Source organism: Peromyscus californicus, unplaced genomic scaffold (assembly GCF_007827085.1).
Source record: "Peromyscus californicus insignis strain IS unplaced genomic scaffold, ASM782708v3 Scaffold_5__1_contigs__length_169319896, whole genome shotgun sequence".
Lineage (NCBI taxonomy): Eukaryota > Metazoa > Chordata > Mammalia > Rodentia > Cricetidae > Peromyscus > Peromyscus californicus.
Genome location: NW_026294573.1, coordinates 89,766,257 through 89,784,028, shown reverse-complemented (window position 1 = coordinate 89,784,028; position 17,772 = coordinate 89,766,257). Strand labels below are relative to the sequence as shown.

Sequence of the window (17,772 nt, the reverse complement as noted above, 5' to 3'; positions counted from 1 at the left end):
CCTTCCTTCTTTCCTTCCTTCCTTCCTTCCTTCCTTCCTTCCTTCCTTCCTTCCTTCCTTCCTTCCTTCCTTCCTTCCCTCTCTCCCTCCCTTCTTTTCAGGGGACCCAGGAGCCTGAGAATTTTTCAGAGAGTATATTTACTCATAAATCATGATCATTCCACCCCCCACCACTAAGTTGATGTCCACAGCTTTCCAAATGAGGAAAAGGATCCTCAAGTCACCCTCAACATCAGGTCAGGTTTTTGCAGAGGGCACTGGGTCCAACAGGTGTCCTCTTACTGAAGAAAGGGGCCCTTTACAGCCACACACTGTAAACAAGACAGGACTAAAGGAGGGGCCTCTTTTATCGGAACTGTTCAGTGCATTTCACATGCTATGCCAGAGGGTTAGAAGGAAGTTTATGAGTCCTCTTCTTTGTTTCCCCAGCCACCTCAGAAAAAAGCTACTCTCCAGCAAATCTTATTTAGTAGCAAAATATATTTTAATGGAAAGTCATCTTTAAGTAACTGAACAAAAATGTGTTCCGGGGACTTTCTCAGCAGACAGCAGAGTATGTACATCTGGTGAAGGTGGAGCAGCATCCGTTTAATATAACTTTTATATAGAAAATGCAAGCATATTTAAACAATGGAAACATGTAAGAAAGGATGTCACAAAGAATAACAAGACAGATCACAAAATTAAGAAGTCGACCTCAAGCTTATAAAACAAACAAGCCCAAGCACCGTGTTGGCCTTCCTTGGTGTGAGTTCCAGGAGCTACCAGGAGGAGATGACCCTGCTTCGGGAGAGGCGGAGGGGGCCGGGGGGTGTCAAAACCCCGTTCTCCTCCTCCTGAAGAAAAAGAAAACAACAAAATCAACAGCTTCAAGAGGAACGATGAAGTTGAGGTGGGGAGAAATTTTGGGGTACTCATGGAGAGGGGGCAGTAAATTTTAGCCCAGTAGGCGCATCTAAAAATACTTGTTAAGGATGAGGGTCATTCCTTGGGAGAAGGAAGGGGCATGAAAAAATTAAAGTATTAGGAAACATTTTTATCAACTTCAATAGTGATATTGTAGTCAAAAAGCTCAAACGTTGGCTGAGGCGCACGCTCTCTCTCTCTCCCTCCCTCCCTTCTTCTTTCCTTCCTTCCTTCTTTTTGTTATTTTTTTGAGACAGAGTTTCACTATGTAGTTCTGGCTGGCCTGGAACTTGCTATGTAGACCAGAGTGGCTTGGAACTCACAGAGATCCTCCTGTCACTGCCTCTGGAATGCTGGGATTAAAGATGTACACCATTATACCCTACCTTGCTAGAACATTTTCAATAAAATACATTAAGTTCATTATTTATTTTCTTTTTTTTTTTTTTTTTTTCGAGACAGGGTTTCTCTGTGTAGCTTTGCGCCTTTTCCTGGAACTCACTTGGTAGCCCAGGCTGGCCTCAAACTCACAGAGATCCACCTGGCTCTGCCTCCCAAGTGCTGGGATTAAAGGTGTGCACCACCACCGCCCGACTCATTATTTATTTTCTATTTTCTGTTCAAGAATATTATCTATCATTTACGTAAATTTTTACTGCTTTTAAATATTTATGTATTTAATGTGTGCGTGCATGCATGCGTAAGTGTGAATGCATGCATGTGTGCGAACATGTGTGTGCCTCTACCACGGCTCATGTGTGGAGGTCAGAGGACAACTTGCAGAAACTGGTACTCTTCCTCCGGCACATGTGTCCCAGGAATCAAACTCAGGTCCTCAGTCTTCATAGAAATCATCTCCACCTGCTGAGCCATCTCACCAGCCCTGAATTTTTTTCTTTAATCATGGAAAAGTCTGTCCCAGGCCTTGGGAGATTGAGACAGGAGGATCACAAGTTCCATATGCATCACCTACACACAGGGGCCACCTCAGTCTCTGTATGGTTCCAGTTTTAGTATATGTGCCGCTGAAGGGAACCTAGTACTGTTTATTTTTGAGATCTTGTCTTCTTCATGCTTTGGGTTTAGAGAGAACACCTAGATATCCCGTGATTAACAAAGTTCACGCTACAGCTAGAGATACCTTCTGGCTCTTTTTGAACTTCTATCGTCCCTGAAATACAGTTGAGTTGTAGCTCAACGTTTGTTTTGGGCTGTCTTACCTGGAGCAATCGTGTCCTGTCCAGGCTGAGAGACAATGGCACCGGTTTGGTCTTACACATTTTCCACCATTTAAGCAGGGAGACTGGCAAACAGCTGTGATGAAAAAAAAATGCATGAATTCACTTAGTCAATGCTTAGACATTCTGAAGATGTCACAGAAGCTTGTGGTAGGATTTGCCCTTTCTTCCCACTGAGCCACCACAGACCACTCATCACACACCTTACAGCCATATGTGGCATCACGCCCTCCCGTCCCCCTTCTGAGCTACTTGGATTTTCACACCAAGCCCCCCATTAAGTTTCACCACACTAAGATCAGCTGTACTGATCATGTCAAGCCCCCTGGGTTGTCTTTTAAAATACTTTAGTATTATTTTAATGTGTGCAACCAGTTTGGCGCTTTGTTCTGAGCTCTAAGTTTTTCATGCACTCAGTTAATTTGTGGCGCTCGGGGTGGGGGTGGGGGCAGCAATAAACTCTAAACTGATTAAGTCAGACACCAGCTGACAGGAGAATAAGTCTGTCACACAGAGTGCTCAGAACAACACATGAGGCTGGAGAGACGGCTCAGTGGTTAAGGGTACTGACTACTCTTCCAGAGGATCCAAGTTTGATTCCCATTATCCACAAGGGGGATCACAACCATCTGTAACTCCAGTTCCAGGGGATCCAATGCCCTCCTCTGGCCTCCTCAGGCATCAGGCATAAAAGTGGTACACAGACATATATGCACACAAAACACTCATACACATAAAACAGGCGCCCGAGTCCTTTGTGTTTGACCAGGAGACACATCTCATGCTCTTTTAGACAAAGCAACAAACAAACAAACAAACAAACCAGCATTAATAATTAATTTAGGGCTAAAATTAAAATTAGTCATGAAGAAACCCGGAGAGAATGCCCAAAGATCAGCTACACAGGTGCCTTTTCCACAAGCCCACAAAGTCTGGTCGTTAAACACCATGGAGTCGAAAAACTGATAAAAGTCCACTGACTATCCATTACACCTGTCATGAGGGAAGGTGAGTCCATACAGGGAAGAACCGGACATGAGTTTTACCTTAGCACAGCTAGGCAGGCCCTTTCCTGGATGAAAACCCATCCTTCATAAAATACAGTGAACTGTCTGCCGAGCAGGTACCCAGCACGAGACCCAGGGGTCAAGAGGAGAAGGGAGACGTAAACACGAGGTTGGCCCCTTGCAGGAGCCTCTTACTAAGTAAGAGTAAGTAAGAGAGGGTCAGCAGGGCACACTTACTTGCAGTTTAATCAGAAAAGAAAAAAAAATGAGACAAACAGAATAAAGCCTAGCAAAAAATAAAACCGGAGCATCCTGATCCAAGACCCCACAGTTTCTGTTTGCGGAGATAAGACATCGGGACTCTCTCAGGAGCACACTGCTTGGTGGCCCCTGGTTGGAGTCATCACCAGCAGTATTTTCATTTCCCACCTGCTTCCTCCTTCCTTCTTATGCCTGTGTGGGCCACCTACTCCTGTGTGTCTTCTGCACAGTGCCATTTCCTCCCTCCTTAAATGCCTTTTATTGATGATATACAAATCTGTCTTCAATCTAGATGTGTCTGCTGGGAACCCAAACTATCGTGTGACTGCCATTCAGACCACTGCCCTTGTGTGTCCCAGATTCCTCAAGTTCAGCTCCTTGCCTAGACACCAACCTGTGTTCCCTGGCTCTTCTAGTTCAGTAGATGGCATCTGTTGTAGAATATTATTTAAGGTGTGTTACTTTTGTTTGTGCTGCATTTGTTTAACTCTGTGAAGCTGTGTTACTTTGCCTGTCTAAAACACCTGATGGTCTAATAAGAACTGAATGGCCAATAGCAAGGCAGGAGAAAGGATAGGCGGGGCTGGCAGGCAGAGAGAATGTACAGAAGGAGAAATCTGGGAAAAAGTAGGAAGATGTAGTCAGAGAAGGAGGAAGACATCAGGGGCCAGCCCCCCAGCTACACAGCAAGCCATGGAGTAAGAATGAAACTAAGATGTACAAAAGAAAGGGGAAAAGCGCAGAGGCAAAAGGTAGTCGGGATAATTTAAAGTTAAGGAAAGCTGGCAAGAAACAAGCCAAGCTAAGGCATTCATAATTAAGAATAAGCCTCTATCTGTGATTTATTTGAGAGCTGGGTGGCGGGCCTCCCAAAAGAGCAAAAACAAAAACAACAGGCATTGGTTTCAGTTCCTGAGGCCAAACTGGAAAGAGCAGAATCACCTCCCCTTCTACCTGTAACCCCCGTCACACACACCCCGTCCCGCCCCACCCCCCACCAGATCTGTAACCAAATGGCATTGATTCTACTTTTCCAGCTTGTCATAGAGCCAACATTTTTTGGGGTTATAATTTTTCTAGATTTTGTTACTTCTTGTCTACAGTGTACCTATAACTTCCCATCTAATCTCTTACTGCTGCCAAAACCACATTTTCTTTTCAAAAACAAAACAAAAAAAACCTTTTTAAGTACTTGGGTGGTTTGTCTGTGCGTATGTTTGTGTACCATGTGCTTGCTGAATGCTCACAGAGGCCAGAAAAGGGCATAGGATCACCTGGAACTGAAGTTACAGACAGTTGTGAGCCACCGTGTGGGTGCTGGAAATTGGAGCCCAGTCCTCTGGAAGAGCAGCCAGTGCTCTTAACCACTGAGCCATCTCTCCAGTCTCCACTCATTTACCTGCCTAAAACCCTCCAGGGCTCCTCTGCTCCCACGGCATAGCCTAGCACCTTGACTTTGCCACATGCGTTTCCTAATTGATGCTGTCCATCTTTCCAGCCATGCCCCTGTGTTCTCTTATGGCTTCTGTCAGATGTGGTGGAGTTGCAGTTACACAACAGTGTGGATCTATGCATCTGCATGCTCCATACCTTTGAGTGGAATGATCATCCAGTGACTCTTAATTAGTGATGGTTGGCCTGGAAATGGAACTAAGGACCAACTAGTAGATACTGGATAGGATCCAGAGAAGAGGTCTTTTACTAGCTAATGGGGTACAGTAGGGTGTGAGAGACATTGTTCAGGAAGGATCGAGGAGAGCTGATGATGTAGATGGTGTTCTTTGGTGCATTCTCTGGAAAGGTGTTTCTCAGGGTGATCTAATTCAGTGTTTAGAACTGGTCACATGGTGGTCCTGAGACATTCTTGAGAAAGGCTGGTACCCTTCTGTTGCAACATCACCTTTCAGTCCAAGTTTAGCCCATCAGTGTCTCCTACGGTTTCATGAAACCAAACCATTATAGAAACGAACCACGGGAGGAAGCCTACCTGTATGACAGCGGGACCCAGTCCAGCCTGCAGGGCAGTCACACTGATAAGGGGCCACGCAGCGCCCGCCATTCAAACAGGGAAGTATGCATATTGCTGAAAGACAAAACAAAATAACCAGAACAGATAAAAATGTGTTGACAAAGGATTTGATCACAGCGCCCAGGTTCAGGCCTGCTCAAATGTTCAAAATCCATCTTGCTGAAGGAGAAACTTGGTGTGGCTCACTGGAGGCTCTTCCTTCCCGTATGCACCCTGCTTACTAACAACTATTGCTGGGAAAGCACAATCAGGTGGGAGTCTGCTCCTGACTCAGGTGTAACTGCAGAGGCCAAACGCACGCTTTCCTTGAGGGCACTCTGTTCCGGTGTTTGCAAAGTGCTCCGATTTCACTCTTTGCAACATAAGCAGAACAAACTCCATTTATCATCATTTCAAATTTCTTTTGAGAATTGTGTGAAATGCCGTAAGAGGATTCGGCTGCCTCAGGCTTTCTTCTTGAACTATATGTGGGAATGGGCGACGGCTGGGCTGTACCATAGGCTCTTGTTTGTAATGTTTTGGTAATAGGACAACTCACTCTTTATTTCCCAGGAATCGAGGCCTGATGGTTACAGGTCAGACATTCCTCTCCACCCTCCATAGCAATCACTCCCTCTAGAAGAGGCAGAGGATGTTTCAAGTATGTGAGATCATTGCCTTGAGTGGACTAGGAACTGGTTAGAAGCACAGACTCTCAGGTCCCGTCTCTGGTCAACTGAACCAGAGTCTGGATCTTAAAGCCTCTGCAAGAAAGCTTCTATGCCAGTCGAAGTCTGTGCTGCCCCTGCTATATGCAGAAGGGCAGGCATATGCTCAGCAAGCTAAGCTAACTAATCCTGGCCTGTGGCTGGGGCACCCCAGGATCTGTGGACCCTCAGTATTACAGCGTTGAAGCCTGGGAGCCAGCCCCACATGAAAAGGAATGAAGATAGGAAGGAAAAAAGTGACACTTCTTTTTTCTTAGCCACTGTGAAGATACTTGATTTGATAACAGCCGTTACTCATTTTCCTTTAAAAAACAGTTGAGAAAGTCACATGAAGTTTTAGAGTTGGCCTTGTGTTTAGGGGAAAGAACCCAACTGGTCTACCTTGACTGCTGTCACACCAATGCCTCAGCATGGCCTATCCATACAGGAAACTGTCTGATCCTGACACATTAGGACATTGAAATAGTCAACTTTAGACATTAAAAATCATTTCAAACAACTCACCGAGGGCCACCGAGATGACTCAGTAGGTAAAAGCACGTGCCGAGTAAACCTATTGACCTGGGCGTGAGCCCCAGGACCCCGGGTGGAAGGAGAGAACCAACTTCTGAGAGCTGTCCTCTGACCTCCACACACGCTCTATGGCACATGCGTGTACACAAATAATTAAATAAATTTCAAAGAAGTTATTTATATGCCCTTGATAAGCTAAGCATATTCTAAGTAAAGATAAAAATTCTGTTAATTTATTAAATATCGTATAGATTAGGACTTCTGATTTCCCCTATTTTCTTAATTAGGAGTGACTTTCGAATGACCAAGAGCCATGGTGAAAGGCACAGTGCTCTGGGATGCTGCACAGTCATTCCAACTGTAGCAAAGGCCACGCTCGTTATCACTGAACTGAGGTAAGGGAAGAGAGCGCTGTGGCAGGATCACAAGCCCCTTCCTAACCAGGAGGCATGTGAGACTTTGGATGAGGCAGCTGCATACGCAACGTTATAGATATTGTAGCTAGATCTTCTGCAGCCTAGTAATCTATGAGTGTAGCTCTGTACACTCAGGTCTGCAGCAAGGATTTGAGACCATCAGTTCTGCAGGGCAGTGAAGGCATTCCCAGGAACTATCGTACGCCTGCAGCTTCTCAGCAAATGATGGCGTGCAAAGAAACATTCAAGGACAGACTCACGCTCTTCACAGAGACGCCCCATCCAGCCGTCTGGGCAGGAACAAGCATTTGGACGTTGGCAGACACCTCCATTCTGACATGGGAACCGACAGACAGCTGGAAAGAAACAAGGTGATTCATAATTCCAGGGAATTTGGGAAAGTTGATATTAGACAGCAGGATTTCTCATTCACAAGTCATAAATGGTGCAGGCTTTAGAGAACAGAAATACAGTTAAACACCAAGAAAGAATTTCAACACATAAGGAGAGGCACGAGTTGTTGGCTGTTACCATGACACCTGCCCCCATCTTTATGGAGGTGAACTAGACAAATGCAAACTGTATTGACAACTTAGAACTTGATAGTCTGTTTTATGCACGTGTTATAAAATAAGCACAGTCAAGCCAATTACTGTTTGTTAGCACACATAATTACCAGTTCTTTCTCCCCCTCTTCCTTCCTCTTCTTTTCCTCCCTCCCTCCCTCCCTCCTTCCCTCCTTCACTCCCTCCCTTCCTCCCTCCCTCCTTCCCTCCTTTCATTCCTCCCTGCAAATTTCAAGACTGCAGTACAATACTGTTAACTGTAGCGGAAATGCATCAGATGTGTTCTTCAGAGTGTGTCCATCTCAACTAACTGAAACTCTGTATTCTGTGACTAATGTCTATATGCCTCTTCCTTCAGGGCTTGAACTACCATTGCACCCCACAGCTCTCTGAGTTTGACTACTTTAGACTGTATTTTCAGTAACATAGTTCTTGGTTTTTAGCAAATGGTTTTACAATGAATGAAACAACTGTGATTTCAAAAACCATTCAGATGTTGTTAGGAAAGTATCAGCTTTAGAGGAGTGTACTTGGAGATCTTGTTATCTTTTTCCATTTTTTTTTCTTTCTTTCTTTCTTTCTTTCTTTCTTTCTTTCTTTCTTTCTTTCTTTCTTTCTTTCTTTTCTGAGACAGGGTTTCTCTCTGTAGCTTTGGAGCCTGTCCTGGAACTCACCCTGTGGACCAGGCTGTCCTTGAACTCACAGAGATCCACCTGTCTCTGCCTCTTGGATGCTGGGATTAGAGGCATGTGTCACTACCACCCAGCTTACCTTTTTCTATTTTGAGCAGATTTTCAAAAAAGTAAAATAGCAAATTATGGAAAATGATGCAGCTGTTAAGCCAAATTTAAGACCAAGGAAAATCAAAGCGATGCGCATACCAATTGTTGGTCATATTGACCTCTGTACACATTTCTCTGCAGCATCACTTGGAAATGATCAAATGTTCTCTTACCTCTGCAAATAGGAGACGATGTCCACGTTCCATTTTCTAGGCATACACTCCTCAGGGAACCTTCTAGCATATACCCACTGTAACAGGAGTAGGTGATCATGTCCCCATATTGGTAATGGACACCCCGAGCAATCGCATTTTCTACATGATTTGGAGGACCACATGAAATTTCTATAGGAAGACACAAATAACAATTGAGCCTGTCCAACTAACCAAGATTGAGAGCACAGCCTTACCATGAAGACTGAAATCAGTTTAACGATCATAGATAAAATATATTCAAAAAATACTTCCACCTGCATAATGTCTAGAATACTCGGAATTGAAAGCATAATCTGCCATTTTAGTGGAATTAGATTACAATACCACAGGGTCTTTGTCCTGTGACTCAATGTCCAGGCTGAGCTATTTGAAACCCAAGGAAAGACAGGAGGTAGAGAACACGGATGAGTTCTCATAACTCGCCAGAGAAGGTTGAAACAGAATGCTTATCAAGTTAGCACAGGGCAAAAAGGAGCATCGTAGCCTACGGATTATGAAATGTTCTGTTACTGCTTAGAACAGCACCGGCAGCCCAAGAGCTCAGTATGCATTTAGAAAATGAATGGATGCCAACAATAGCCTGTGGCTGAATTTCATGAAATTCAAGACCCCTTTTTGATACTGCAAAATATCTTTGGGAATCTATGTTAGATTAAGTAACTGTCCTTTTTTCAAGTATATTTAAATCAAGGTTATTATAGCTATTTTGCTTTGAAGATTTTTTTTAAGATGTCTCAAGATAATTCTGGGGTGCACTGAGGACTGGGCTGAACTCAGTATTCTACTACGTATCTAGTTTGTGTAAATCTAACAGGTGTTCAGACTGCATGACCTGCTTACAAAAGGCATTTCATTATCATGCTGTCATTAAGATTTAGTAGAGGAAATAATACATTTGTGTGATGTTTCTACATTTCCTTTTCCTTCTAGGCTAGATGAAATGCCTATGGTGTATCAGAGACTGGGAAGAAATAAATGTCATGCTTTGCTCAGATAAGGAGAGAAGGACAGATGCCTCCTGTGAGCTGTGTCATGAGGATAGATGCCATGCTATAAAAACACCAAGGTACATATAACTGTGCTTAGAGCTGTCAAGGTATGAACCACAGTGAAGTGGCATTTGTACCATGCTAGAGAGTGCTGGTGGGCCAGAGGGGAAGGTTTCTAACTGGGGCAACAGCCTATAGAAAGATCACAGGGAACTGATGGTTGTCTTATAGCAGTTTGATAATCACAGCACCCATATGGGAGTCATCTGGGGTTTTAAGTACACATTTCTGGGGTTTCTGACTTGGGAACCTGCATTTTACATACCCACTCTGGGTGATTCTCATGTGCATTAAATTTTAATCTCTGATTTGTAGGGATTAATATGAGAAGCAGGTAGTCAGGAGGAGGGAGGTTGTTGCCTAGACAAGGGAAGGATGTGTGGTTTTAATCCAAAAACTTCCTGTCTGATAGAAAATGCGAAAGAGGCTGGAGGATTAGCAATCATGGAAACCGTCTCCTCTCCAAGGCAACTTGTGGCCCACTCTAGAATACCGAACGTCATCAGGCATGCACAGAAGAAGCATTTGTACCAAACGCACGTCTCTTCCTGCTCTTACTTCCAGTGGTCTGAATGGCAAGCACCAGGGAGCCAAGAACCAAGGTGAAGATGTGTGGGCAGAATGAGGCCACTTGGCCCGATTCCCTTCAGGCAGGTGGCTTTAAACCAGACCAGAAGACCAAAGAGAAATTTAATGTACACTCAGTTACTTCTTTCCCTTTCAGTAGTGGTAGATTTCTCAAGTGTCTGAGAATCAAATCTTAGCTAAAAATACAGTGTGGAATTTTCTGGCTTTTTTAAAAAAATACAGTCTAATGCTGCAGTAGCCTGGTTGCTAGCTAAAAATTCTGGAGATGTCAAGCTATCGGGCATTTCTTCCCGTCTAGAGAAACTGCTGATACAGCATATATCAACTGATTTCTAGTTGAAAACAAACCCAGGAGAAAAGTAGTATTATTACTATTAACAAATGAGAATCCTAAGACAAAGAATACTACGGCATTCATGTAAGTTTAGAGTTAAAATTTTGGAGGCTAGAATTCAAACCTAGTCTTCATGTGCGTATGTCTTGGTTTCATTAATTGGAGCACAAGTGTTTTGAAATGGAATACATCTGGGGCAAAATGTTCTTACGTCATGTAGTATAGTGCCTTGCATGTGGTTAGATCCAATGAACATGTCTACTGACTGCTATTGACAGAGTAGCTGGGGAAACAAGGGAGACAAGAGGTAGGATGTCGGGTGTGGAGATGTTTAAAGTGGAAACGCGGTAAGAGCTGTCAGGAGAGAATCATACTTAGCAGGGTAAGTCTCTAGATTGCAGAAGGCAGTGTGGCAACATGGATGGATTCGCATGGTGCTCCTGGACCAGCAGTGTTTCTCTGCTTACTCAGCACTGTGAACAGAATACCTGTCAGGAATGGCCTGAGAGATGAACGGCTTATCTTGGCTTATGGTTCCACATGGTTCATTCCATGGTTCTTGAGCTCCTGTGCTTGGACAGATAGTTGTGACCATGGAACCACGTGGCAATAGTGTTTCTTTACTTCATAGCAGTTGAGAGGGAGAGAGGAAGGGGCTGGGGACAAGGTCCTGCCCCAGTAACCTACTTTCTCCAACTGGGTCTCACCACCTAAAGTTTTTAGAACTTCTCAAAGTCCTGCTGCTAGCAGGGAACCAAGCATGCAAAACACAAGTAAATGAGGAACATTTCATATTCAAACTATAACAATCTCCGTAAGCAACACCCAGGAATTGTTAGAAACTGATGCTGTCTGGCCTCATCCAAAAACCCAGAACCGGAAACTGGAAAGTGGAGCCCAGCTATCCGTGTTCCAGTGAGCTCTTGAAGTTCTTCTGATGCAGGTTCAAGGTTGAAAACCATCTCAGGGTAATTTTTGTTTGCATAAAGTACTCATAGCCCATTAAAGGATAATGTGAAGACTTTGGTGACGTGGAGGAGAAAAATATATTTTAAGCTTAGTGTCATGCTTTTTCTCCAAAGCACACATTTTGACAAATCTACTCAGTGAATCCTACTCTCCTAATTAGGAAGGTTTTAGTTTTGTCTGGAAAATCCATTTTTTAAAAAATGTTCAGTATTCAAATGTGTTTTTGTTGTTTTAAACATCAGTGCAGAAGGTAACTAAAAGAGTGCAGAGATCTAACTATGAACAACTAAGTTACTTCACTGAAAATAATTTCAGAGGATTACAGAGATGGCTCAGAGGTTATGAGCGTCTACTGTCTACTGCTCTTGCAGACCCAGGTTTAAAACTATTGTTGTAAATAGAATCAAACATTAATTAAAACAAAAACACCCCCCCCAAAAAACTTCACAGGGCCAGAAACATGACTCAGCAGGTAAAAGTACTTGTGAGGTTTGTGTGACAATCTGAGTTGGATCCTTCGGACCTGATTGTCCTCTGACCTCCTCCTCCACATGTATGCTTTAAGTTATACCTGCTCGCTCGCTCTCTCTCTCTCTCTCTCTCTCTCTCTCTCTCTCTCTCTCTCTCTCTCTCTCTCTCTCTCTCCCCTCTCTCCTCTCTCCTCTCTCTCTTCCTCCTCCTTCCTCCCAGCTTCCCTCTTCCCATTCCCACACTAATAGTAAATAAATTATACTTTAAAAAAAAAGGAAAAAAAACCCTCAGAAATCTAGGAGAACCTTCTACACTAAATGGCCCTCACTGGGCTCTGCCCGTTGACTTACTTTCACATTTGGAGTTGGTCTGTGTCCATGTCTCATCAGGGTTGCAGGTGATGACGCCATCGCCTTTGAGCAGGAAGCCTTCCCTACACTTGATAGACACATTCTGGTTGACGTAAAACTCTCTCTCAGAAAGCAGAGCATTCTCGGGAATCACGAAAGGGACAGGGCACGGATTTGCTGTAAAAAGGAAGGCAGATGCTCACTGAGTAGCCCTCTCTCCCTAATTCCTCTCTTTAAAGACAAAGTTGGCCTGCAGAACATCGATTCTCAATGACAGTAACAATATGGATATTTGAAAAAATTTCAAACAACCTGGTCTCAAACTTACATCCCTCCTGACTCAGTCCACCATGCCCAGCAAAAGGTTTAACAGTTTAGAACTTCAAACATTAAGCATACATTTGCTTCACTCCACATGAAATTATTTGTGCAGATTAAAAGTCAGGTATCTAAGAAATCAAGGACCACATTGAGTATTCCCTCCATTTTTGATGGATGTCAACAGCATGATAAATTCTGTGGAACTCCTTTTACCCAACATCCTTCAGAGAGCTATCAGACATTGCTATGTGAATATAGCCTGACTTCAGACCTGTACTGAGGAACAAAATGATAGAACTTCACAGTGAGTTTGTGGGCCTGATGAGGAAAACGGGATGCTCCCACAGTTCCAAGGGAAACACAGGAAGTGACGCCAGTGTTCAGCTGGTTTAGAGCAAGTGTGTGTCACACGTTGACACAGGCTTCAGGCTATTTCAGTTTTTCTGATTTTAAGTGGGTGGAAAACAAGTCACGCTGAGGTAGGGCTCCTCTTAATTCTAAAGGCTCCACTGTGCACTACGATACTTTCAACAACAGCCAGAAACCCTCTCAAGTTGTATTCCTCTGGCGTTGTTTTCTTTACAGTGGCCACATTCTCTCTGTTAACCACATTTATGTTTTGTAGTAACATCGGTCTTTAACCATATCTTCTTCCATTCTTCCTTTCTTCCTCTCAATAGAATTCACAATATCTTCATTTTGAAATACTTTCACTAATTTGTATTTTCTCTAAATGCCTGCACTTATACTCAGTCAAGGTATCTGATAAAAGCTGATTCTTAGATAGACTGCTATAACATAATACAAGTAGAGATTTAAAATATCCTATAAAGTTGGGCTTAATGGCCAGAGGTGGCTTTCCCTGGACCAATCTCACTTATTAGTGTTTCCCCTTCATTTAAGATACGCGGGAAGCTAATTGGGGAGCCAAATGTGATTAAAACAGCTCTTCAAGTCAACACACACGTTTGCAGAGGGGCATCAGGGGACTCCAGGTTCCATTTTCAGTGCAGTGTGCCTCAGGGGACCCTTCCAGGGTGTAGCCTCTGTGGCAGGAAAACAGCAGGCTGGGTCCAGATGTGTTGTTTTCCATGACCGCCTTCCCATTCAGAAACTCAGTTGGAGCCTCACATCTGTTCTCTGAAAGGAAGAATAAATCCCTGTATTAAATGCTTCCCCAAATGCCCTTTGCTTCTTTTGCTATAGTTGCTGAAGGTATTTTGTATCGTGTATGTGTGTGTGAGTTGTGCGTGCACACATGTGGACTATTAATGTATATTATATACGTATATACACACATACATATATATATATACATACCTAACACACATATGCCTACTTATGAATGAAACAAATAACATTTATTGATATAGAAAAAACATACAGTATATTTCTGTTGGATTACCACATGCTCCAAGTGAAGATTGCTATTTAGTCCTTTGTAATTCATTTGTCTTTATGTAGTTTGCTAATAGTGATGGATGTGGTAGGGGTTTGGATGAACATGTGCATGAAATAAAGGGATGGTATGGGCTGTGAACTTACCATATGATACTAGTTACACTATTATTTTTTTATAACACTTGGTTTGTAAGACCATATAAAAATACAGGATTCTCAAACAAGGTGTGCAAAAACGTTCTTCCCTCTGACCTTCTTCAAGCTCATGGTTCTCCATTCTTCCTATTTTCCCACTGTACTCTACTTTCTAGTCGATTCCTCTTGTTTTATAAGCAGTATGAACAAGTTTGAACAGGATTCCAGGTGCCTCTGATGCTGCCAGTCTGTGGGCTGTGCTTTTGAGAAACACTGTCAAGGGCACCCTACTGATGCGCACAGGCTCCCTTGAAATCTGATAACACATAGGAACAAACTCAACCATTACACAGGTTGTATAAGGATTTTCAGATCAGGTTCTCACTACCTATACTTGCATCCCCACAAATATTTGTGGCTTTGCATATACCTAAAAAGTGAATAAATAACAGATATCAAAATATTAGTAGTTTTTACTCTGAGCGGTGACCTTAAAAATATTTTCCTGATTTGCGTTGTCTGATTTTTTGAAATTAATTTGTATGACTAATAACTTAAAACGAGCACTCATCAACACCATGAAGCCAGATGTGTGGGATTCCTCTTTGTTCTCCTCCTATTCCCTGCACACACAAACACTTTTGAACATGAGCAGTTTAGATAGCATGTTCCTGGGGTTGGGATATGCAAGTTCAGCATATGACATAAAGTTGTATAAAATGCCTTTATGTAATGATGCATGTATAATGAACATATGAAATGCAAAAATTTTAAAGGTGATAAGTAAATAGAGACTGTTAAATGTTTGGGACTATATTATATTTTGACATGTGATTTAATTCAGCTATTAAATAAAATATATTTGAAGTCAAAAGAAGCAATCTGGGATAATTAAAAAAAAAAAAGAAATGTTATTATGGACTGCCCCAAGTCCTAAACAAATGTATTTTTGTGACTTGAGATGGTACTGAATATTTAAAAATGTTTTCATGATAGTGTTTACCCAAGTTTCTGAGAACAAAAAAAGACATTTTTCTTCATTGCTTCACAACCATATAATATTCATTACAGACTTAAGGTTCTTGGAAATGCAAAGTTATTTTACTCTTCTACCTCTGAATATGTGGCTGAAACATAGGGAAGACGTGGTGGGCAGAGATTAACCCACACATCATCAGGGAATCTTGGCTATTCTTATAAGCTGAGTTCCCGCAACGTTTTGCTCAACTGTGGGTATCGATTTGGCTGATGTTCCAATATCAGTCAAAAATGACGTCATTAAGGGCTGGTTTCATCTACAAGCAACAGTTCTAAGCCTGTTTACACTTATTTTTGGAGAAAACACCACAAAAGTGCAAATAATCACAAGTTTCTAAACAAACCCTGTGTTGTTGCTGGGTCAGCAACCTTATGCCATGTTCCAGTTACTCTCTGACCCTTAATTGGTTGGGGACCTTGAGCAAAAGCCATTAAGTGTTCTCTTGTAGTTTATGTGTTTGTTTATTGAGGCACAGAATGGAGATATAAAGAAAATGGAGGTGCATTGTTATCTTGTGTCCTTGGCACTGTTCCTGGGACCCTTAGGTGCCTTTGAACTCACCCCTGCATATCGCCACCTGTCCACTCCACTGTCCGTTCTCTTGGCAGATTCGTTCCCTGTTCCCCTGTGAAGCAGCAGAGAAGGGTCATGAACAGGTTCTAATTTCATAATAGAAAGACAGGAAAGGACTGCAAAGCCATCTTAGTCATGGACTTGAGTGACTTAGTGCTGGAATGCTGAATGAATATAATAAATCAATATAGTATAAAGTTTAGACTCTCAAAAACAATTTCACCAAAATTCCTCCCTGGCAGAATCACGTGATGAAGGCAGACTTAGCTTCATCTACCATTTTAAGTGACAGCTAATTATAATCCATAGCAAAGACTCACAAAGAATGGGTTAGAAATGTCAGAGATAAATTTATTTGTATATTTAAAATATTTTGAATTGCATTTATCTTTCAATACTTGATACATAAAACAAAGCACATGAGATACTGTGTTAGCTTGAGGACTGAAATTTTCAACCACAAGAATTATCTATTGCACCTAAATTTATTAAGGGCCTATGTATTTAATGTTTTAAATAATCTGGGTAAAGTCTAAAATTTGCTTCTCTGCCTTCTGAGATACCACTTTCTTGAAAAATAATTTGTAATTATCCGAATATATTTTTCCAATGTCCTATAGCTTTCAGGGCTATGAAAGCTGCTTGCCTCCTGTGGTATCTAAGGGACTAGTCTTTGATTCCTGAGTATAAATTTTGTAGATCTTTGCTTTCTGTTTTTCTGTTGTCTTTTACCAGAACCATCTGTATTTCCAATTTGTATTATGTCCCTAATCAACTATGAAGTAATAACTAATTCAAGGTTTATAACATTATGTATTAAAAAGACCAGGTTTTATGCTCCTTTTGCTCCCTGTTTCTGTCTCTCTCTCATGTGTGGTGTATATGGTGCACAAATGGCAGTCAGCCTGTTCTTTATCTATCTGTCTATCTATCTATCTTTCTATCTATCTATCTATCTATCTATCTATCTATCTATCTATCTATCATCCACCCACCTATCTATCTGTGGACCTTGGTCTTTAGAGACAGAGTTCTCATTAAACCTGGAGTTTGGCTAGCATGGAGCAAGCCCCAGGGGTCCTTTAGTCCCCACTCCCCACATCACTGGTGTCACAGGCATGCATACACCTGCTTTTTAATGAGAGTATTGGTTTTCCAAACTCAGGTCCTCTTGGTTGTGCAGTGAGCATTCTTATCTGAATTCTCTCTCCTGCTCCCTAGTAAGTCTTCAGGAGCTTCCCTCTGAGTGTGGACTTTTCAGCACATAGATTTTGTCACCTGTTTGCTTTCTAATTTTATTTATGCTTGTATGTATTCCAGTGTATGCCACATGTATATGGATGCTAATGGCGGCCAGAAGAGAGAGACAGCTCACCTGGAGCTGGAGTTGCAGGTAGCTGGGAGCCAGCTGACTTGGGTGCTGTGAACTGAACTTGGGTCCTCCATAGGAGCAGCCGAACCATCTCTCCAGCCCCCTGCCATGTTTTTCAGCTGTGTTCTGAATCAGCAACAGCTAGGAAGCTGCTAATCCTTTACTCTTGTTTTTAATCCCAATCGACTGATATCCTTAGTGTCCTCTTTGAAGGTATTGTTTTTTTCTTGAGCCGTGAGTTTAATTATTGATAAATCTTCACTTGAAAAGATCTTATTGATTTTAATGAGATAGCCCTGTCCTGACTTTCCCAAACAAAACAAAACAAAAAACTCCTAGTTCGTAAGTTTTACTGTTTTTTAAAAAGTTTTACTGTTTTTTAAAAACACATTTTTTATTATCTTCTGCTTAATAAAATAGTAACATTTTTGTAGAAAATATTCATTGTAGAAAAGTTAAAAACATATGAAAGAAAAATAAAGCTTCCACAATTATTCATCCAAAGACAAATTTTAACCCTTGTGTGCTGT

The 17,772-nt window shown here is 42.1% G+C and overlaps 1 protein-coding gene across 1 annotated transcript in view; it reads right to left on the bottom strand.

Moving 5' to 3' along the window:
• Positions 1 to 382: 382 nt before the first annotated feature.
• The window catches only part of Svep1 (sushi, von Willebrand factor type A, EGF and pentraxin domain containing 1), a 177,861-nt gene continuing 160,471 nt past the window's right edge, over positions 383 to 17,772 (bottom strand). The window contains exons 41-48 of the mRNA XM_052717725.1: positions 15,859 to 15,922; positions 13,689 to 13,862; positions 12,402 to 12,578; positions 8,599 to 8,769; positions 7,338 to 7,433; positions 5,400 to 5,495; positions 2,127 to 2,220; positions 383 to 836 (exon numbers count right to left, since the gene is read on the bottom strand). Coding sequence (XP_052573685.1) covers positions 815 to 836; positions 2,127 to 2,220; positions 5,400 to 5,495; positions 7,338 to 7,433; positions 8,599 to 8,769; positions 12,402 to 12,578; positions 13,689 to 13,862; positions 15,859 to 15,922 — 894 coding nt within the window. The 3' untranslated portion in view covers positions 383 to 814. The remainder of the gene's footprint in view (positions 837 to 2,126; positions 2,221 to 5,399; positions 5,496 to 7,337; positions 7,434 to 8,598; positions 8,770 to 12,401; positions 12,579 to 13,688; positions 13,863 to 15,858; positions 15,923 to 17,772) is intronic.